Source organism: Mobula birostris, chromosome 6 (genome assembly GCF_030028105.1).
Source record: "Mobula birostris isolate sMobBir1 chromosome 6, sMobBir1.hap1, whole genome shotgun sequence".
In the NCBI taxonomy this organism is placed as follows: Eukaryota; Metazoa; Chordata; class Chondrichthyes; order Myliobatiformes; family Myliobatidae; genus Mobula; species Mobula birostris.
Window position 1 is genome coordinate 141880566 of NC_092375.1, and position 24468 is coordinate 141905033.

Here is a 24468-nt window from a genome sequence, read left to right on the forward strand (position 1 = left end):
CTGCATCATTCAAATGCAAATATATCCAGTAGTTTCTGTAAATTACTCATTTAATCCAGAACATGTTTTAAATCAATCCATTATCATGATGCAATATTTGTGATTTTTATTTTTGTGATCCTACACTTTTTCGCCCATTCTGATTTGCCCTGAAAGGTTGAAGTATTAACCCAAGTTGCATTGTCGACAGTTGATTGGTGGCTGACCACAGTGTGAAAGCAATGAATGGGCTAGGGGTTCTGTTTTGATCCTAGACTAATGGTTGTGAGTTAGAAGATCAGCTGTCATTATAATAAATGAAACTGCAGGCATGAATAGAGGAGAGCCTAATCTTACTACTTTTTCTTAGCTGGTTTGTAATAGCAGCAATCAAAAAGAAATGGTTAACCATTTGAAGTTGAAAATTTGAGGGATTGTGGGGTTAGAGAGGATAATAGGACCAACTATATCCACAAATGCTAGTGTACACTTGGTCATTTTAATGGCTACCTACTGCGCTCGAACAATTCTATAGGATAATAATCAAAGAAAGTTTAATAAATGTTAAGATAAATGTAAGGCAAGAAAGTTTTTCTGAATGAACCTGGATATGCCAGATTGTTTTCTAATTCTTGACAGACCTTGCATTCAATATTGTTAAGCTATTTTTCTTCCTTTTTGTCATTTTTGATTATGATGTTTTCTTTTCACATTCATTAAAGCAGCATAAAATGCCTTGCCTAAGGAGCTCTGCATTTTTTTGGTTCCAATGGACCATTCTAACCAAGATGTTTGCATTGCACCAAGTTCTCTGCAATTGTCAAGTGCTTCCAAATATATAAATGCTACTTCTAGGTTCTCCGTTCTGAAAGATAATTTCTTATGTGGTATGTCAGGAAGAAACTGAAATTAAAAAGGCTCTGACAATGCCCGTTGATTTCTGTATGATAAAAATCTTAGCCATTCCCTTTATTTGGGTTTAATTTTTTCTACTCTTCCTCATCAATGTTAGTACTACATGCCAGCACAATTCTATTCTGGAAGCAGTCAGATAATAAAAGCTGGAATTTCTAATGATTTCAGTATTTCTCTTTGCTTTGTAGTTGAATATTTGTAATTTTTCAGTGAGATTATGTGATCTAGTTGTTTGGTTATTTATCCCGCTGCTTTGAGGGAACTTAATTATTATGCTGAGTTACCTGTATTATTTACTTTCCAATTTGGAGTTTCAGCAAGCATAGATGATTATTTTCTTGGTATAAAAATCATTACCTAGTGTGCTGACAATGTCATAAATAATTCAAGGTAAATTTTATTATCAGAGTACATATATGTCACCACATACAACCCTGAGATTGATTTTCCTGTGGGCATATTCAGAAAATCTTTAGAATAGTAACTATAACAGGATCAATGAAAGATCAACCAGAAGACAGAAGGTGGCAAAGTGTGCAAATGCAAATATAAATAAATAGCAATAAGTAATGAGAACATGAAATAACAAGATAAAGAATCCTTAAAGTGAGATCATTGTGTGACGAGAATACACATAGATTAAGATGTTAGCTGGCCTGTGCTGGCACCAGTGGGATCAGCAGTTGGTCTGCCACCTGTCTTCAGGAGAAAGAGAGATAAGGAAAACAATGGAGCAGCATTTGGAGATGTTAATGAAGGTATGGGAGAGTTTAACGGAAGGAGAGCTGTCAAGATCGGCTCCCCCTTTGAACCCTGAACTGTTTGAAGTGATGGACAGGCGATACCCCAGCGGGTGATGGACAGGCGATACCCCAGCGGGGGGATAAAAAGGGACAGGTTCGCTAAGGCAACACACACGACACCCCGAGGTAACGAGACCCTGGAAGCGGTGCGTCTCCCAAAAGTCGGTGGGAAGTTTTGGACGGTGGGTCGCGGGATAAGACCATAGACGCACAGGGTGGAAAGGCACGGTCGGCGGGAACCTGGTGTGTGTCCACCCTTGCCTGGGTGCCAGGTTCACCGCAGAGAAACGATCGTATCTGGAAACGGAGGGGTCACGGTCGGTGACCTCAGATGACATCACAAAAGGCTCGCACGAAAGCTGACTGCGAAGAATATCGAAGGTCTGTGTGGAAGCCGTTTGAATATTCATTCGTTTTGCTCTCTCTCTCCTTCCCCACACTGTCCATCTCCCACGGCAGCGATTACTGCGAACTGAATTGAACTAAATTGACTGAACTTTGCGTCACTTTGAAACTGGTCATTTACCCCTAGACAACGATAGAGCTTGATTGATCCTGTTATCTTAATTCTGTGTACATGTGTGTTTATCATTGCTGAACTGTTGCATTTATTATCCTTTTGAATAGAGTACTGTGTTGCTTGTTTCTTTAATAAAACTTTCTTAGTTCTAGTAGTCCAGACTCCAACTGAGTGATCCATTTCTGCTGGTTTGGCAACCCAGTTACGGGGTACGTAACAATTGGTTGTGGGAATATCTCAATGGATGGGCAAGTGAGTGTAGTTATCCACCTTTGTTCAAGAGCCTGATGGTTGAGGGGATAGTAATGGTTCTTAAACCTGATGATGCAAGTCCAGAGGCTCTTGTACCTTCCACTTGATAGCTGATGATGGAGGCTGCTTTCTTACGACAGCATTTCATGGCATTTCATGTAGGTGTGTTCCGTGGTGAGGAGAGCTTTAAATGTGATGTACTGGGCCAAATTCACTACCTTTTGAAGATTTTTCCATTCAAAGTCATTGGTGTTTTCATACCAGGTCATGATGGAGCCAGTCAATTCACTTTCCACTACACATTGAGAGAAGTTTGTCAAAAGTTTTTGATGTCATGCTGAATCTCTGAAGGAGGTAGAGGCACTGTTGTGCATTTTTTGTAATTGCATTTTCATGCTGGGTCCAGGATAAGTCCTCTGAAGCAGTAAACGCCCAGGAATTTAAAGTTGCTAACCCTCTCCACCTCTGATCCTCCGAAGAGGATTGGCTCATGGACCTCTGGTTGACCTCTGGTTTCCCTCTCCTGATGTCTACAGTCTGTTCCTTGGTCATGCTGACATTGATTGAGAGGTTGTCTAGGAGAGTTTTGGGATTCATCTTCATCTAGTGGTGAGTGGATGGTCTGTTCAGGTGTTGTCTATTGGAATCTACCATTACAGACCAAACTCACAAACCAAACATTAGGTTTGCTGTATATTATATCAAGAAATGGTTGAGTTTATTGTGCACAGCAAAGGCCATGTTCCCAGCAACAATCTCATTCTAGTATTGATAACTTTTCTTCAATAACCCTAACCATGTAGTTCTGTTATAATTCCATCACTGGTCACCATTTTCTATATTACAGCAAGGATGCACATTGATGACAAATTACTCAACTGCCTCAGACATACCAGCAATGTTTTCAGCCCCTGCAGATAGGGGTGTTTCATGTTGAAATCCTTAACCCTGTCGCTGAATTCATGATCTCTTAAGTGATCCTGCCATCTTGTATGCTACAGAGTCTTGGACAATTTTCAGAAGGTGTCTTTAGACAATGAGGAAGGACCACCAATGCAGTCTCCATAAAATCTGGTCAGTATCCTCTCCAATCCAACATCCTTGTATCACAATGCTGATCACACTCAGTTAGTTCTATTGGGTAGGACAGGTTTGTTTGCGCTGGAGGTTTGGGAAAAAGCAGTTATATAACTGAAGCCTATGAAGCCCTGCGGGATCATGGCAAGGTAGATGTGTTTTGGATGTTTCCTGTTTTTGGAAAAATCCAGAATTACAGTCACTTTAAGAATAAGATTGAGGCAAAACATTTTCTGACAAAGCCTCTTGATTCTGTAGAAATCCTTTCCTCAAGACAGAGGTGAAGGCCTTAAATGTTTTTCAAGCAAAGGTGGACAGATGTATGATAAGCAAAACAGTAAAATGTTATCATGGATAGATGGGAAAATGGAGTTGAGACTGCAATCAGATCAGCTGTGGCCCTATTAATTGGCACATCAGTCTTAAAGAACCAGGTGGCTTGCTCCTGTTCCTCATTCATATGATCACAAAACATTGATGTAAGAGCAAGTTATCCTTGATCCAAAGAGACTACCTGGGAAAAATATGGTGTCATAACTACAAATAGCCCTGCAAACAAGAAGACTAAAGTCAGAACGTAATTATAATTCAACCTGAAATAGATTCGGATTCAGGTTTATTTATCACATGTATGTTGATACCTGCAGTGAAATGTATCATTTGCATTAACAAGGAACACATCCAAGGATGTCCTGGGGGCAGCCTGCAAGTGCTGTTGCGCATTCCAATGCCAACATAGATGCCCACAATGTTCAGCAGAACAGCAACACAACACAGAACAATACAAGCAGCAGGAGCAACAACAGAATAAAACATCAACAGCAAAACAAGCCGCTTTAATACTCTCCCACCACTTTATACACACACAGGCTTTCAACTCTGGTACAAGCCACCTCCGGGCTTCCAGTCCTTCACTCCAGGTTCTCAAACTCTCAGACATCAGGCCTCCAATCTTTAGTCTCTGGCCCGGACTCCTAAGCTTTAGATATGTTATTTAATTTGCTGAATAATTACAGAATCTTCTGCTTTTAGTTCAGTTTTCCAGCTTCTGTTATGTTTTGCTTTTACAATGTAGAAAATTGTCTACACCACAAAGAAAAGAACAGATTTGGTCTACTGTCCTTTATCAGCAAAATTATGGCAACTATATATTTGATAGGGTTATTGATTGGCTCTTTTTGCCATTAATCTACTCAACAAAGCTCAGTTTCTGTTGCTGTAGGAGTATTCAGCTGCAAACCTCACACCAACGCAAATATGGTCATAACTCCTGAAGTTGGTTGTCAACTGAGCTATAACGGACACAGCTCAGTACATCGCAAAATCCAACCTCCCCTCCGTGGAATCTGTCTGCACTTCTCATTACCTCAGAAAACAGCCAACATTATGAAAGACCTCTTCCACCATAGACATTCTCTTTTTCCCGCTTCCTGTCATGCAACTGAAAGCACGAACTACCAAGCTCAAGGCCAGATTGTATCTTGACCTCTCAGTCTACCTTGTCATAGTATAACAATATATTCTTCAGCAAAACTACAACACAGGATTTCACAGATGTTGGAAATTTGAAACACATGCACACAAAATGCTGGAGCAACTCAGCAGGTCAGGCAGCATCCATGGAGGAAAATGAATAGTCGACTTTTTGGGCAGGGACCCTTCATCAGCACTGTGCTAAGAAGGATCCTGATGAAGATCTCGGCCTGAAACATTAACTTTTCATGATTAGTTGTTTGTGATTTGCTCACAACTCTTCATGTATGGACTACAGTAGCTTGGAAAGGAACTTCTAGATCAAGTTGGAATGAGCAGCAAAAGATGTGTCAGCAATGCATGTGGCTTCAGAAGGAATTTCAGAAGTAGTTTAAATTTATTGTAATTTATGAAGGATTGGGGAAGATTGTGAGCTTACTTGAAAATATTTGTTGTACGAGGGTGATTAATAACTTCGTGGCCTAAGGTAGAAGGCGTCTAAACACATTTATTTTTCAACATAGTCCCCTCCTACATTTACACACTTAGTCCAGCGGTCATGGAGCACATGGATCTCGGACCTCCAGAAAGTGGCCACAGCGGGTGATTGATAAATTCGTGGCCTAAGGTAGAAGGAGGTGAGGTATACAGCTCTTGTTACATGCACATGCAGTTCAGCTCTTTCAGTGATTATGCAGAAAGTTTGAAGTTAATAACTCATCTCCTTCTACCTTTGGCCACGAACCTATCAATCACCCCTGCTGTGGACACTTTCTGGAGGTCCAAGATCCATATGCTCCATGACCGCTGGACTAAGTGTGTAAGTGTAGGAGGGGACTATGTTGAAAAATAAATGTGCTAGGTTTTCTAAAATTGACTCCTTCTACCTTAGGCCATAAACTTATCAATCACCTCTTGTATTACAACATGGTCAAAATAGCCATCTCCATATTTCAGCACAAGTAAAGGCAGTGTTCAAGAAAAGCTTTTGTATGGCCAGAAATGTGAGAGAGCTTTGGCTTAAAGTCTGCTATCAGAAGAAGTAGTTTGTTTAAACTAAAACTCAGGAAAATAACACTTTTAAATCTCTGGAGATGCTAGATGAAGCTTAAATTATGCAAAATCTTAATCTGAAACCAGGCAGTTGAAGATGCATGTAATCTGAAACTGCTTAACCACTTTATGATAGTTCCTCTACTGATCTGTATATTCCAGCAGCATTTTAACTGTACATCTTCTGGAAGAATGTCTGAAAGGTCAGAGAGGCTTGAGAGGAGGGAATAGTTCACCTGACACTTGAATAATTGATTAACTCAACCTGAGTGTCAGCAGGTTTAATTCTAGAAAGTATAACTCTTGTAAATTAGTTTGTGACAAATTGAGATTTCGAAAATTTGATAGGAACTTGGTGATTAGACATAGATAAATAGATTGTTCCTTTAGAAAACTTGCAAAACTTAAGGAGTTTGTACAGCGAACAATAAGTTGTTCAGTTGAAAGGTTAAATCACAAATTATATTTTTTGTGCAGCAAAGTAGTTTAATATTGTAGATTTTAAGAGCAGTTGCTCTAACTTTTTGCATTGTACCTTTTTACATTAAAAATATTGTGTGACTTTGATGCCTTTGAATTCTGTTTGGAAAGAAAATCATCCAGAGTTCACTGATGAAACTAAACAAATAATGCATTCTAAAACCTAACTGGATCATTTTCTTCGACGGAACAGTACTTAGTAAAATGTTTGTAATTTGTCTCATGGCTTTGCACCAGAACACTTACATCAGAAGGCAATTAGATTTTGCACGAAGCAAACTTTATGTATAATTTTATATTTCAACACACTGCCTAAATAGTTGTGGAGTGGTTCATAATCAACATTCTTTGAGTTTTTAATGATTCAATTTTCATCCCATGAGCAACTGCTTATTCTTGACGGTAGTTTTATTTTTAGCTCACTGATTTTCGATTCCATGTAATTAGAACCAATGACAATTCACTGCAAGTCATTGCAAAATACCCCAACTGCATTCAGAAGTGATTATTTAATGCTCGATGTTATATTGGAATTTTCAAAGATCTTTATTCTTTGCCTTTGAGACATTGGCCATTTTTCCCCTAATCATTTTCATAACTCAACTCATTAGTGTACTTTTACCATATAGTTAACTTATCCAAACATCAGCACAATACCAGAAAGTCAAATTTTGGAGTGTTGGAATTCACATTCCCGATATTTCTAAATCAGTGGTCCCCACCCACCGGGCCATAGACTGGTACTGGGCTGCAAAGCATGCGCTATTGGGCTGTGAGGAAACGATATGATTTGGTGATATGAGACAGTTGCACCTTTCCTCATTCCCTTTCACGCACTGTTGAACTTGAATGCACACGAGGTAATTATGCACGCGTCATCCATGTCAGCGCGGGAAAAAGCTCAACTCCTCGAGCTTGCAAATGATGGCGGACTGAAAAGTATGTTTGACATACATCGCTGCCGGCATTGTGGATCAAAGTCAAGGCTAAATATCCTGAGGTAGCCATGAAAGCACTGAAAATGTTGCTTCCATTTCCAACATCATATCTCTGCAAAGTGGGATTTTCTGCAATGAATGCAACAAAAACTAAATTGCAGAATAGACTGGACATGAGGAATCCCCTTTGAGTATTGCTGTCTCCCATCACCCCTCGATGGGACCATCTTGTTGCAGGGAAACAAGCCCAGGGCTCCCACTGATTCAGCAACATTGGTGTGTTGCAATGATTTTATATGTTCAAACAGGGAAAATATGTGCTGTGTGTTTAATATCCAAATGTTACTTAAAATGTTATGACTTAGAAGTGACTTATAATTGACTTATCACTATATTCATGTGAGGAAAATAATGCAGTGTTTTTAATACTAAATTTGTTAGATAAACCCTTTTAGGAACAAAATTGAGTGTATTAACCACTTATGAGTGACTTATAGTTGACTTATCATCTATATTCCAGTTGTGATTAACATCCCCCCCGCCCCCCCGGCAGGGTTGCCAACTGTCCTATATTAGCCAGGACATCCCGTACATTGGGCTAAATTGGTTTGTCCCATATGGGACCACCCTTGTCCCGCATTTCCCCCGCTAAGGTATGAAACCTTTTGTGCCGAAATGGCGTAAAGCGAAGAAGCAATTACCTTTAATTTATATGGGAAAATTTTTTGAGCGTTCTCAGACCCAGAAAATAACCTACCAAATCATACCAAATAACACATAAAACCTAAAATAACACTAACATATAGTAAAAGCAGGAATGATATGATAAATACACAGTCTATATAAAGTAGACATAATGTACATACAGTGTAGTTTCACTGAACAGAATTGCCAAAAATGATTTGTAGAAAAAAATCAGCACATACACGTCACGCAAACACACACAGGTACCTGCGCAAGGCTTCATGGTCATGGTAGTCTTTCTCCGGGTAAACACAACGTATTTGACTGCTACTGTTGTCTGTTGGCAACCCTACCCCCTTCCCCCCTTCCCCGGCCTGTCAGCAAGAATATTGTCAATCGTAAACCGGTCCGCGGTGCAAAAAAGGTTGAGGACTGCTGTTCTAAATAGAGTGGAAGTAAAATTTTTGTGGAATAAGGTGGTAATGGATTAAAAATGATTTCTCAATGTGTTATGTGACCCAATTACTTCATTCGTAGCCCCAGCCTGTAGTATTATGTTACATAATTCCTTATGTATTTTGCCTTTACTGCCAATATGAAATGTTATAGCCAATGTGCATTGACTCCAGAGCTTCCAGTTTGGTTTGTATCTGAGACCAGGAAGGTGGTTGCAACACCAGATGAGATTTACTATTCTAAATACCATGAGTGAAGTTCTTTAATTTCTTAAGAGTCATGAGGAACCACTTTTAGATACTGTGTAATAAACCAGATTTGATTACTGTTAGAAGTGATCACAATATGATAGAATCACCCTGCATTTTAAAAAGGAGAATCTAAAACTGGATGTATCAGTATCGCAGTTGAATGAAGGTAACTACAGAGGTATGAGAGAAGAACTGGCCAGAGCTAATTAGAAGGGAAGACTAGTAAGAGTGAGGATAGAGCAGGAGTGGGTGAAGTTTCTAGGAGTTTGGAAGATGCAGAGTTGGTTCATCCCAAAGAGGAAAAATCTTTATAAAGTGAGGATGAGGCAAATGTGACCGATAAGGGAAGTCAAAGACAGCAGAAAAGCAAAAGAGATGGCATACCATATAGCAACAATTAATGGGAAGCTATAGGATTGGGAAACTTTAAAAAACAAAAAAGCAATGAGAGAAAAGATGAATATGAAGATAAATATTGGACTGGTGGAAAATGCTGCTGATGAGGTAGTAATGGGGGCAAAGAAATGATGTATGAACTGAATAAGTATTTTGTGACAATCATCACTGTGGAAGACCCCTGTAGCATGCCAGAAATTTGAAAGTGTCGGGCAGAAGTGAGTCACTATTACTAAGGAGAAGGTGCTTAGGAAGCTGAAAGATCTGAAAGTGGGAAAGACACCTGGAGCAGGTGGACTACACCCCAGAGTTTTCAACGTGGATAGATGATTGGCTGACTGGCAGAAGGCAAGAAGTGGGAGGAAGGGAGTCTTTTCCTGTTGACTGCAAATGACTAGTGATGTTCTGCAGGGGCCAATGTTGGGACTGCTTCTTTTCATGTTATATATCAATGATTTGGATGATGGAAATGATAACTTTGTAAATTTCTGGATGATAGGAGCGGCAGATAGAGCTGAGGAAGCAGGGAGTCTGCAGAAGACAGATAGATAGAAGAAGAATGGGCAAAGAAGTAGCATTTGGAATACAGTGTAGAGAAGTGCATGGTCATTCACTTTAGTAGATGAAATAAATGCATAGACTATTTTATGAATCAAGAACAAATTTAGAAATTGGAGGGGAAAAGGGACGTAGGAGTCCTGGTACAGGATTCCCAAAACGTTAACATGCAGGTTGAGTCTGCAGTGAAGAAGGTAAGTGCAGTGTTAGTATTCATTTTGAGCAGAATAAAATATAAAAGCAAAGATGCAATGCTGAGATTCTATAAGGCACTCGTCACACTATATTTGGAGTAGTGTGAGCAGTTTTGGGACGAATATCTGAGAAAGTATGTGCTAGCATTAACAAGGTTCCAGAGGTGGTTTATAAGCATGATCATTGGACTGAAAGGATTAATGTATGAGGAGCACTGGATGCCTCTAGGCCTGTACTTGCTGGAGGTTAGGAGAATGGAGGGGAGGGGGCAGGGGAAATTGCACTGAAACCCTTCGAATATTGAAAACCCTGGATAGAGTAGACATGGGCAGGATGTTTCCAATGAACATTAGCTTTATAAAGAGATTAGCTTCAATTGTCAAACGTACAATGAAACATCAAAACATAGTGAAATGCATCACCTGTGTCAATAACCAACACAATTCAAAGATTTGCAGCCTGCAAGTGTCACCATGCTTCCAGTACCAACATTGTATGCCCACTACTTATTGTCCCTAACCCTCATCTGTTTGTCTGGATTGTGGGAGGAAACCAGAACACACAGAGGAAATCCATGTGATCATGGGGAGAATGTAGAAACTCCTTACAGACAGCTTTGGGAATTGAACCCCGAATGCTCGTTGTTGCTGCTGTAAATCGTTGTGCTACCTGCAATGCTACTGTGTCACTACCTTATATTACTGTGCTGCTCGTGCATGCTACCAATCTAGCACCAGAGGGCGGGCACATCATCAGAATAGAAGAATGTTCATTTAAAACAGGAATACGGAGAAATTTCTTTTGCTAGAGGGTGTTGAATCTGGAATTCACTCCCACAGATTGTTGTGGGGGCCAAATTATTGGGTATATTTAAAACAGAAGTTGATATTTTATTGATTAGTAATGTCATCAAAATTTACAGGAAGAAGGCAGGGAAGGGGATTGAGGGGAGAAATAAATCAGCCATGATGGAATGGTGGAGAAGATGCAATGGGTTGATTGGCCTAATTTTACCTCTATGTCTTATGGAACTTTGAATATGAAACTTTCATTTGATAAATCTCATTTCACATAAAAACACTTGGTGTGCCATCTGGATCCAGGATTTTGTCTGATGTTCCCTAAGTATACTGACTTGTATTCTATTTTGCTTTCCACAGCTCTGAAGAACTTGACAAAACAAGTATTAAACAGTATGACAGGATTCATAGCACTTCCATCAGTTTTGCAACAAATTCTGCAGGTGAGTTTTGAAATAACTTGGATTACTTTTTCATTTGTCACAATTTCACCCAGAATTTGTTGGAAAAGAACTTGTAATGATACTGCTGTATAGTAAGTATTCTGTTATATCCTTCCAGTTCAAATATTATCACCCAGGAAATTGATGAAAAAGAAAACTGATGCTTGACTGATTACTTCTGAGTCATAAGTAAATGATAAGAGCAATAATTTTTCTCCTTAGTCAATTCATTCAAATTGGAAGAAACTTTTAATTCAGATGGAAGGAAATATGGACGCCAGCAATAAAAAATGCAATGGAACTGAAAATTAAATGAAGGGAGTAAAGAAAAAAACAAACAAATGAGAAACATTTATTGAAGTTCATCATCAAACAAACATTTCCATGAGATGTATTTCAGATACTGTACATGTATATCAGATAGTCATATTTGTCACAAATCTCCACATAATATTTATCTGAGGTATACACTTATAGAAAGGAGAGGAAAGAAAGAACAATCAAAAGAAGAAAACTATGTACAAAATAGGATAAGGTCCTGAAAAGAAATTTCATATTTTCAGTCATGAGATTCTATAAATCAATTAATTGCCTAATGTGCCTCCATGGTGAATGGTATGTTGAAATTGCTTATTGCCTCAGTAAATTAATCCTTAGTGTGAGTTTTATATTGTCGTGCAGATTTATCAATTTCTTGTCAGCAAACCTCCATTGTTCTGAAGTGAGTAGTGTTACAGAAAAAAATCTTCCACCAGTTTGAGTGATGTGCAACTTTTAGTGCTTATCCACCTCGTTACAAGTTGATGTTTTAGTTTGTGCATGCACTGTGAATTCACCGTTATTTTTTCAGTGAAGCCTGGTCTGTCAACATTTTGTGGCAATTTACTTTAAAATAAAATTTAAAACCTTCAGCAAAACAATTATTTGGGGAAGAATTAGCTGTTCTGTGTCATTTCAAGAAATGAATGTCATGAAACCAACCTTGCTCAGAAACTTAACAGTTGTTTAAGCACCAGTATTGCAAGATTTGCCTTTATATTTGTGTGTCATAGAAATATTGATTTTTGAAGCAATGTTTCACTAAATTAGAGTTGCTGGTCTGGGAGTTTTCAATCCCAGATATTTCCCACACACTCAACGTTTCAGGAACAGCTTCTTCTCCTCCACCATCAGATTTCTGATGGACAATGAACCCATGAACACTACCTCAGTGTTTTGCTCTCTTTTTGTACTACTCATTTGATTTAATTTTCATATATGGACTGTACTTATTCTAATTTATAACTTTTTATTATTACATTTTGCCATATACTGCTACCGCAAAACACAAATTTCATGACATATGCCAGTGATGTTAAACTTAATTCTGATTCTGTAATATTTGTGAATACCTTTATGAAATACATATGAAAACGTAGTCAGTTTTATAGAACCATCCTATTCATGACGAAGTAACACGAATTTGTATGAGCACCATCTTTTAACCTTGTTGAAACTCTTATCATTATCGCTGAATTCATTCTGTATTTCATGCATACACTCTGTATGAGATGAAACAGACTATTTGGAGTCTTGTGTCTTGTTGCACCATTACTATTTACTCACTGCCCATTGCGCTACTTGTGTTTAGGGCAGCAATGAACGTACTCCATCTCTTTCTGTCCTTGGTCATCTTCTCTATTGTGACCCAGGTGTGGTTCAGGGTTCTCATTTCTGTCTCTGTGGTATGGCACCAAGTTGCCTTTGGTCTGCTGTGTTGTGATGTGCTGTCTTGATGATGGAGTTAGCCTGTTTTCTCATCATGTGCTCAATCCGTCTATAATGTTTCCTCATGAAGATTGTGGCCATGTTCTCTTGCTGATGCTGAAGGAGTAGGGTGTGGTTGGAGATCTTTCTTGGCCAGAAAGTACAGAATGTTGTCCGGTAGCTCCTGGTGTGGAATAAATTCAGCATGACAAAGTCGGTCTCTGTCATGCACCAGCATTCTGACCTGTACAAGAGTGTGGATGGAACACAGCTCTGGTACAGCTTCACAGATTATATTATACTATAATCTGATATCTGTTATTGTTAGGATCCCCCAAAAAGGAACGCTAAGTGACTGCAATAGCTGGTGCGTCAATGCCCAGCAAGATTCTCGCCAAAGTCATTGTCCAATATTTTAAAGATGCTGTTGATATGTGCTTGAGGAAGGAGCAAGCTGGCTTCAGGAAGAACAGAGGCTCTGTTGACCAGATCTTCACGCTGTGTAATAGCATAGAGCTGGTCACAGAGTGGCAAAGACAACTGTATGTAAATTGAAACAACAGGAATTCTGCAGATGCTGGAAATTCAAGCAACACACATCAAAGTTGCTGGTGAACGCAACAACTTTGATGTGTGTTGCTTGTATGTAAATTTTGTGGATTTTGAAAGGCTTTTGATAGCATTCACAAGGAGAGCCTCTGACGAATTCTCAGGTCATACAGGATCCCTTCCAAAATTGTCCAGTTTATCCAGAATTCCTGTGCTAATTTCACCTGCACAGTTGGGGATTGCAATTTGATCTTTGAGGTCAAGACAGGAGCCAGTCAAGGCTATGTGATGTCAGCAATATTGATTAACCTGGTCAACGCAAACACGAGGAATTCTGCAGATGCTAGAAATTCAAGTAACACACATCAAAGTTGCTGGTGAACGCAACAGGCCAGGCAGCATCTCTAGGAAGAGGTACAGTCGACATTTCGGGCCGACATCCTTCGTCAGGACTAACTGAAAGAAGAGCTAGTAAGAGATTTGAAAGTGGGAGGGGAAGGGGGAGATCCAAAATGATAGGAGAAGACAGGAGGGGGAGGGATGGAGCCAAGAGCTAGACAGGTGATTGGCAAAAGGGATATGAGAGGATCATGGGACAGGAGTCCCAGGGAGAAAGAAAAGGAGGAGGGGGGAAAAACCCAGAGGATGGGCAAGGGGTATAGTGAAAGGGACAGAGGGAGAAAAAGGAGAGTGAGAGAAAGAATGTGTGTATAAAAATAAATAACAGATGGGGTACGAGGGGGAGGTGGGGCATTAGCGGAAGTTTGAGAAGTCAATGTTCATGCCATCAGGTTGGAGGCTACCCAGACGGAATATAAGGTGTTGTTCCTCCAACCTGAGTGTGGCTTCATCTTTTCAGTAGAGGAGGCCGTGGAGAGACATATCAGAATGGGAATGGGACGTGGAATTAAAATGTGTGGCCACTGGGAGATCCTGCTTTCTCTGGCAGACAGAGCATAGGTGTTCAGTGAATCGATCTCCCAGTCTGCGTCAGGTCTTGCCAATATATAGAAGGCCACATCGGGAGCACCGGACGCAGTATGTCACCGCAGCTGACTCACAGGTGAAGTGTCACCTCACCTGGAAGGACTGTCTGGGGCCCTAAATGGTGGGAAGGGAGGAAGTGTAAGCATATGTGTAGCACTTGTTCGGCTTACAAGGATAAGTGCCAAGAGGGAGGTTGGTGGGGAGGGATGAGGGGGACGAATGGACAAGGGAGTTGTGTAGGGAGCATCCCTGCGGAAGGCAGAGAGAGGGGTGGAGGGAAAGATGTGCTTAGTGGTTGGATCCCATTGGAGGTGGCGGAAGTTACGGAGAATAATATGTTGGACTCGGAGGCTGGTGGGGTGGCAGGTGAGGACAAGGGGAACCCTACTCCTAGTGCGGTGGCAGGAGGATGGAGTGAGAGCAGATGTGCGTGAAATGGGGGAGATGCGTTTGAGAGCAGAGTTGATGGTGGAGGAAGGGAAGCCCCTTGCTTTAAAAAAGGAGGACATCTCCCTCGTCCTGGAATGAAAAGCCTCATCCTGAGAGCAGATGCAGCGGAGATGGAGGGATTGCAAGAAGGGGGTGGCATTTTTGCAAGAGACACGGTGAGAAGAGGAATAGTCCAGATAACTGTGAGAGTCCGTAGGCTTATAGTAGACATCAGTAGATAAGCTGTCTCCAGAGGTAGAGACAGAAAGATCTAAAAAGTGGAGTGAGGTGTCGGAAATGGACCTGGTAAACTTGAGGGCAGGGTGAAAGTTGGAGGCAAAGTTAATGAAGTCAACGGGCTCAGCATGCGTGCAGGAAGCAGCGCCAATGCAGTCATCGATGTAGTGAAGGGAAAGTCGGGGACAGATACCAGAATAGGTTTGGAACATAGATTGTTCCACAAAGCCAACAAAAAGGCAGGCATAGCTAGGACCCATACAGGTGCCCATAGCTACACCTTTAGTTTGGAGGAAGTGGGAGGAGCCAAAGGAGAAATTATTAAGAGTAAGGACTAATTTCGCTAGACAGAGCAGAGTGGTGGTAGAGGGGAACTGGTTAGGTCTGGAATCCAAAAAGAAGCGGAGAGCTTTGAGACCTTCCTGATGGGGGATGAAAGTGTATAGGGACTGGACATCTCCAAGAAGAACCGGAAAGCTTTGAGACCTTCCTGATGGGGGATGGAAGTATATAGGGACTGGACATCCGCTTTATCCACTCAGGGGATCTCCCATCCACTGCACCAACCTTACAGTTCCCACACCCCGCACTTCCGGTTTCTACCTCCTACCCAAAATCCACAAACCTGCCTGTCCTGGGAGACCTATTGTCTCAGCTTGCTCCTGCCCCACCGAACTCATTTCTGCATACCACGACACGGTTTGATCCCCCCTTGTTCAATCCCTTCCTAGCTGTGTTTGTGATACTTCTCACGCTCTTAAACTTTTCAATGATTTCAAGTTCCCTGGCCCCCAGTGCTTTATTTTCACCATGGATCAATGTTGCACTATAACAGGATGTGAATTTCTGTCAGAAATCTCACCCACTTCCCTAACTGGAAATATTGTATTTGTGGGCACTTGGCTGCCTTTTGGTCTTCTAATCTGTATTACTTTGCCACTCTGATAAAAAAAAATCCTTTCCCTCTTGCCCTTCACTGTTTTCACAGAATCACATTTAATTCCCATCTCTAGTACATTACATTTTTTTAAAATTCCAAATTATCTTGTGATGCTTGTCGTTCTTCCATAATTTTCCCATGGCTCAGCCCCATCCTGAATCAGCAGTTCCTCTGAATTTCCTATTTTTGCTTTGCCTTTTCTATACTTGCCTTCCTTTCTTGTGTACACTGTAGAATTGAATTCCAGAATTCCATCAAGTACCCTTTTACTTTATGCAGTATTCCTCAATTTGTTTTTGTTCTTATCAATATTTATCCTTCTTTGTCTTAAAGTTTCCATGTGACCTGCAGGCAGATATGATTATACTCTGGGTTTCCAAAGTTTAAATATGGGTGAGTTGAGATAACTATTTTGTGCTGAAGGTTCTACTGCCGTGAAAGTTTATTCACCTGTACCAGTCCTTGTTCAGGAGATGAGATATGCCTTAAGAATTGTAAATTTCCACTAATTTCTCTAACTTAGAAGTTCTTGATGCTGTTGCCAGAAATTTTGGTGTACATTACAATAAAGCCAGGATGTGGACTACAAGTGTTTAGGACTGATTGATGTAATTCATAAAATAAAAACAAAAGCATCATTCAATTAATAGAGCGGGCATTGTGGGAGCGGACAGTGTTGGAGTGGACAAGTTTTGGCAAAAAGAGGCTGTAAGTACGTTTCCAGTAAGTTTATTTTTTTCTTTCTTTGTCGATTAGTACGTAGTTAATGTGGTGAGAATGGGTCCAAGGTTAGTGGTATGTTCTTTGTGTGAGATGTGGGAACTCTAGGAGACCTCCAGGCTCCCTGATAAATACTGTACAAGCTCAAAAACTGCATAGAGTTGCAGCTCCTTGGAGACCATTAAGGAACTGGAGATGCAGTTCAATGACCCTCTACTCACTGGGGAATAAGGAGGTGATAGATAGGAGTTACAGGGAGATAGTCACCCCTAAGTTGCAGGAGGTAGGTACCTGGGTGACTGTCAGGGGAGGGATAGGAAATAGGCACCCAGTATAGAGTACCCCTGTGGCTGATCCCCTCAAGAATAAATATGCTACTTTGGATACTGTAGTTGGAGATGACTTAGCAGTGGAAGCTGCAGCAACTGGGTCTCTGGCACTGCTTCGGGCTCTGTAGCTCAGAGAAGAAGGGGGGGAAAGAGCAGTACTGTGTGGTAATAAGGGATTCCATAGTTAGAGAAGCAGACAAGTGCTTCTGTGCACATGAAACAAACAGCCGGATGGTATATTGCCCCCCAGATGCCGAAGTTTGGGATGACACAAATTGGGTCCACAGCATTCTAAAGGGGGAGGGTGAACAACCAGAAGTCCTGGTACATATTGGTACCAATGATATGGGTAGGATATGGGAGGAGATCCTGAAGAGACAATATAGGAAGTTAGGTAGAAAGCTGAAAAGCAGGACCTCCTGGGCAGTTATTTCTAGGTTGCTGGCTGCGCCGCATGCCAGTGTGGGTAAGAATAGGATGATTTGGCGGATGAATACATGGCTGGAGATTGGTGCAGGGGGCAGAGTTTCAAACTTCTGGATGATTCTGATCTCTTCTGGGAAAGGTATAACATGTACAAGAAGGATGGGTTACACTTGAACCCAAGGAGGACCAGAATCTTTATGGGCACCTTTACTTGAGCTGTTCGGGAGGATTAAACTGATTCGCATGCGAATGGGAACCAGAGCTGCGGAAGGACAGCTGATAGATGAGTAAGTGCTTTGTGTAGTGACACTGTGAGGAAGGACAGGTTGATGATAGGGCAAAATTACAGTCAGTGGTATGTGTTGAAGTGAAACATGGAGGCAAAATCAAAAAGGGTGATGAACAGAGAACTGAAAGTGGTAGATTTGAATGTACACATTATACAGAATAAGGTAGATGATCTTGTAACGCATTTAGAGATTGGTGGTCATCAGAGTTATGGCTGAAGAAGATCATAATTGGGAGCATAACATCCAAGGATATGCATTGTATCAAAAGAACAGGCTGGTAAAAAAATTAAATCAAATCATTAGAACAAGGTGACATAGGATCAGAAGATGTAGTGTCCTAGAGTGTGGAGTTAAGAAACTGCTAGTGTAAAGGACTCTGATGGGGAAAATTAGATTGGTGCTGGATCCCTAGAGAAGGGATTTGTCAAATGCCTATGAGATAGCTTTTTAGAAAAGCTTGTGATTGATCCCACTAGGGGAAAAGGCAATTCTGGATTTGGTGTTGTGTGATATACCTGATTTGATTAGGAAATTTAAGGTAAAGGAACCCTAAGGAGGCAGTGATCATAATATGATAGAGTTTAGCCTGCAGTTTGAGAGGGAATTAGACATATCAGCTTTATAGTAGAGTAAAGGGAATTATAGATGCATGGGAGAGGAGATGGCCAAAGTTGATTGAAAGGAAACACTAATTAGGATGATGGCAGAATAGCAATGGCTAGAGTCTCTGGAGCAATTCAGAAGGCACAGGATTAAGCATTATTCCAAAGGAACAATGAGGCCACCATGGCTGACAAGGGAAGTCAAAGACAACATAAAAGTAAAAAAGAGGGCATAAAATATGGCAAAAATCAATGGAGAGTTGGAGGATTGGGAAGCTTTTTAAAAAAATCAACAGAAGGCAATGAGAAAATCATAAGGAGAGAAAATATAAACATGAAGGTTATCTAGCCAATAATATAAAAGTTTATTCAGATATACAGTATAAAGAGTAAAAGAGAGGTGAGACTGGATATTAGACTGCTGGAAAATGACACTGGAGAGGTAGTAGTGGGGGAGAAAGTAATTGCAGATGAACTTTAAGTATTTTGGTCAGTCTTCACTGTGGAAGATATTAGTTTGCTAGAAATTTGAGTGTGTCGGGGCAGTAGTGAGTGCATTTGCAATTACTGAGGGGATGGTGCATTAGTAATAATCTTCCAAGTATCAATAAATTCTGGAATGATTCTAATGTACTGGAAAATTGCAATTGTTGTTTCACTCTTTAAGAAGGGAAGGAGGCATAAGAAGGGAAATTATAGGCCAGTTAGCCTGACCTCAGTGTTTGGGAAAATGTTGGAGTCCATTATTAAGAATGAGGTTTCGGGATACCTGGAGACACATGATAAAATAGGCTAAAGAGAGTATGATTTTCTTAAGGGGCAATCTTGCCTGACAACTCTGTTGGAATTCTTTGAGGAAATAACAGGCAGGATAGATAAAGGAGAGTCGATGGATGTTGTTTACTTGGATTTTAAGGTGGTCTTTGACAAGGCTCATACATGAGGCTGCTTAACAAGATAAAAGGCCACGATGTTACAGGGAGGATACTAGTATGGATATAAGATTGGCTGACTGGCCGGAGGCAAATAGTGGGAATAAATGGAGTCTTTCCTGGTTGAATGTCGTGACTAGTGATGATTCCTGGCACTGGAATGGTTAACGTATGAGGATCATTTGATAACTTTTGGGCCTATACTCGCTGGAGTTCGGAAGACAGAGGGGTGGATCTAATTGAAATCTATCAAATATTGAAGGGCATAGATAGAGTGGATGTGGAGAGAATGTTTCCCATAGTGGGGGAGTCCAAGTCCAGATGGCAGAGCCTCAGAATAGAGAAACGTCCATTTGGATCAGCAATGTGGAGGAATTTCTTTAGCCAGAGCATAGTGAATTTGTGGAATTTATTGCCCCAGACAGCTGTGGAGGCCAAGTCATTAGGTATATTTAAAGCAACGGTCGATAGATGTTTTTATTAATCAGGGCATCAAAAATTATAGAGAGAAGGCAGGCAATGGGATTGAGGGGAAAAATAAATCATGATGGAATGGCACAGCAGACTCGATAAACCAAATGGCCTAATTCTGCTCCCCTGCCTTGTGGTCTTAATGAATGACTTGCCTCTGGGAATCTGTTCCTTTTTGATGATGGATTCTACATTACAGTCACATGCAATGTGATCAATTTATCTGCTCAAGTGCACTGATTCATAGGAGATCTTTTACTTTTAGGCTTACACTAAAGAGTTCCATAGGTGGTTGAGAGTGACGTTACAGTACCTTGCATTCTAAGCTAATTCTGCTGCTTGTATGCCCAATGGAAACACCACACGTACATGAACTGGATTATGCTGCTTGTCAGCTGGCTGTCCTGTAGAGGACTGCCACCTAGCGGCCATGAATGGGTCAGTTTGCTCCTGACTTCCACACCTGTGCTTCTATTGTGGAAGCCAGAAATGAGCTGGAGTTCAGCTGCTGATGCACCTGACTGGCTGCTTTGGAACTGGACTCGGTATCAACACCAGGAGCATATTCAGATATGCTGAGTCCCTCTCCTTTACTATTTAATTTAATTATAAATTTTAATTGTTTTCTCATAATAAATATGTTAATAAATAAGGTTTTTTTAGATGCTTGTAATTTTGAATTATTTAAAACCTTTTGAAGGATCTCATTGATCACAGATGCTTACAACCTTTTTAGTAGCCTTTTCTATAGCTATTGACGACAATGAGCTATCAAAAACCACAAAGGCTGTTCAGGGTACAGGGCCTCGGGTTTAACTGCTTGAGAAACATTGCAATTTGTGAACAGCTGTGCTTCACAACATCTGAGGCAGCAAAGGTGTTAGGTCAAATTAACCAACAGGACTACGGAAAGGAAGTACAGCTGTTGAATCATGCTAGTTCATTACTGTTAGTTCATTATTCATTCCTTTTTACAGTTATTGGTGGAGTACAATGAATCAACTTTTACACTAAAGGTATGACCGAACCACACACTATGTATTAACATGTTTATCGTGTTAGAATGTAGCAAGGTACAAAGTCAGATTTCAGAAGGATATAAATGAGTCAGTAACACAAGTGGGATTTGGAATTATTTTTTTTTAAAGCTCTGGGTGAAACTGGCATTACCAGTGTTTACTGTTCATCCATAAAGATACCAGTGTGGAGAGAAGATTGGCTGTCTGAGAGGAGGCAAAGAGTGGGAATCAAAGGAGCCTTTTCTAGTTGGCGTGCTGGTAACTAATGGTGTTCCTCAGGGGTTACTGCTGGGTCCAGTACTTTTCACGTTATGTTAATGATCTGGATAATGGAACTGATGTCTTTGTGGCCAAGTTTGCGGTTGATAAAAAAGATAGATGAAGGGGCAGGTGGTATTATGGAAGCAGGGGCTCTGTAAATGGACTTAGATAAATTTGGAGAATGGGCAAAGAAATGGCAGATGGTATACAGTGTAGGAAGACGTATGTTCAACTTCAAAGTCAATTTATTGTTGAAGTACGTATGTATCACCATATACAACCATACAACCCCGAGATTCATTTTCTTGTGGGCATTCACAGAAAATACAAGAAACATAATAGAATGAATGAAGGACTGCACCCAACAGGACAAACAACCAATGTGCAAAAGATGACAAATTGCAAACACAAAAAGAATAGAAAAAACATAATAATAACAAATAAATAAGCATTAACTATCAAGAATGAGATGAAAAGTGCTTGAAAGTAAGTCCTTATGATGTGGAAAGAGTTCAGTGATGGAGGCGAGTGAAGTTGTCCTCTCTGGTTCAAGGGCTTGATGGTTGAGGGATAGTAACTGTTCCTGATCCCGATGGTGTGGGTCCTGAGGCTCTTGTACCTTCTTCCTGATGTCAGCAGCAAGAAGAGGGCATCTCCTGGATGGTGTGGGACATTGATAATGGATGATGCTTTACTGTGACAGTGCTATGACAATGTATGGCCATGCATTTTGGTGGAAGGAATAAAGGTGTCAAACACTTTCTAAATGGGGAGTAAATTCAGAAATTTGCCTAGGTATGAGCGGTTGTGGAGAGGATATTTCCAATAGTGGTAAAGTCAGGAACCAGAGAACACAGCCTCAGAATAGAGGGAACAGGGATAAGGACGAATTTCTTTAGCCAGTCTGTGGTGAATCTGTAGATGGTTGTGGAGGCCAAGTATATTTAAAGTAGAGGTTGATATGTCCTGGATTAGTAAGGGCATGAGGAAAAGGCAGGAAAATGGCTCTAGGAGGGAAAATAATTCAGCCATGATTGAATGACAGAGTAGACTCAATGGCCTTATTCTGCTTCTTTATCATATAGTCTTATGGTTTCATGGTCTTCCCCTGACAAGGTGCTGGTGAGCCATTGCTTCATGCCCCTGCTGTCATCATGAAGTTATTTCCAGAGTGCTGTTCGACAGAGCATACAGCAATGCTGACAGAATATATTTCTAAATCAACTTGGAGGGAAACGAGATAGTGTTCCCATGTGCCTGCTACTCTTGGTGTTGTCAGAGTAGTTGAGTGATCAACTGCGGTGTCTTTCTCAAATAGTGCATGCTGCAGCCACTGCTCACCATTAGTGGAATGAATGCATGTTCATTGTGCTTTACGTAGTGTCAGCTAAGCAAGTTGCCTTGCTGCGGCTGGTTTCAAGCTTCTTGAGAGTGGTTCGATATGCATTGATCCAAATTAGTGAATATTATTTTATCATTAAGTTGTGCTTCTGATGTGTGCTTGTAAGTGTTAGAATGGCTTTGATGAATCACTTGTCACAGGATACTCAGCATCTGACCTGTCACAGTGGTATTAGATTTTTTTTTGTGACTGGAGGAGTAAACGCTCGGCATTGATGACCTTTTGGGATGATGATGGTCCTGGCAATTGTCTCACTTTCCCAGTTCTGATGAAAAGTCTGTGTCCTATAGAATTAACTGTTTCTCTTTTTGATACTGCCTAAGCTGTTCAGTGTTTGCAACATTTTCTGTTTTCACTTAATTTTCTTTTTAAATTTTCATTCAAATTTTGGGGCTGATGATGTATATAGGAAAAAAAAATATATAACTGTATTCCCAACCAGAGTGAAATGATAGGACTCGTCAATGTAAAGATGTCACCAATACGGAGGAAGATAGTTTAGAGTATTTTTAGAATCAGGATTGCTGTGTCATAGGAAATACAGACACTACTGCATTGTTCATGAAAATGTGAAGCAGAAGATTCACAACATGAATGTAGCTGTACAGTGGGAATTGCTTTGAATTGCAGAACTGATTCTATGGGGAAAAAATTGCCAAAAGGTAGATTCTGTCCTGTAAATGTGTGACTTCCCTAAATCACATCCGTGCCTTCTACATCTACTCTCCACACCAAATGCTTATGAGAATTTTGTTGCATCTTAAAATAGGGAATGGTTAAAATCTTACTCTAGTATTCAGCAATCTGTTCATATCTGAAAGATGCAAAGTGAAACACTGGCATCTTTTATAGAAGTAGTGGAAGATTGGGCTGATTATTAAAAAAAAACAATGAAGTCTGATTAAAGCTTTATAAAGAAGGCTAATTTTAGAGTGTGAGTAAAAAGCTAGCCAGAAGTATTATAACTTCTGAGAGTTATAAATAAAGGTAACAGTATTATGTGTTGGTGGTAGAAAAATGATGATGGAAATCGGGGAGATGATAGACAAATTAATAAACGGCATTGCATCAGTCTGCACTATAGAGGATTCAAGTAACCAGGGGCACTCAAGAAATAGCTGTAAATTGGAAATTGAAAGGGAGGGAGAAACTCATACATAAAATGGAGAAGTGGCATTCAGTAAATTGATGGAGCTGCAGGTTAAAAATTCAGGTTCTGATCGACTGCTTTGTACAATTTGATTTAGTATAAATGGTTAATGACAAAATTGATTCATTAGTTTTAATTTTTCAAAATTCTCTAGATTCAGAGATTATTCCAATACATTGCAAATAGCAAATGTCGATCCTTTATTCGAACGGAGGAAAACAACAGGAAACTATGGGTAGTTAGCTTAATGTATGTTTTAGGGAAATGTTAGTAAGTTATTATTAAACATGTTAGAGTGAGGTACTTGGAGAAATTCAAGATAATCAGGCCAAGGGTGCATAGCTTTGTGAAAAATGAATCATATTTAATATATAATGTATCTGAGTTTTCTGAAGAAGTGGTGGACAAAGAGGGACCTAGATTTCCAGGAGGAATTTAATTGTTGTCATATTGAGAGGTTATTTCAGAAGATGAAGTTCAAAGTAAAAGTTTGGAGTAAAATTTATTACCAGTGTACATACACGTCACTACGTACAACCCTGAAATTCTTTTTTTTTGCTGGCATCTATAGAACAATAAGTGCAAACAGGATCTGTAAACTGTAAATGTCGGGATCTGTAAACTATAAACAAGTTGTGCAAATGCAGATAATAAATAGTAATAATATCTAGCATAAAATAACAAGATAAAAGAGTCCTTAAAGGA

General features: G+C 40.2%; 1 protein-coding gene across 2 annotated transcripts in view; it reads left to right on the plus strand.

Moving 5' to 3' along the window:
- vps8 (VPS8 subunit of CORVET complex) overlaps positions 1-24468 on the plus strand; it is a 662306-nt gene that overhangs the window by 270700 nt on the left and 367138 nt on the right. For both annotated transcript variants that reach the window (XM_072261484.1, XM_072261483.1), the window contains exon 40: positions 11191-11273. In XM_072261484.1, coding sequence (XP_072117585.1) covers positions 11191-11273 — 83 coding nt within the window. The remainder of the gene's footprint in view (positions 1-11190; positions 11274-24468) is intronic.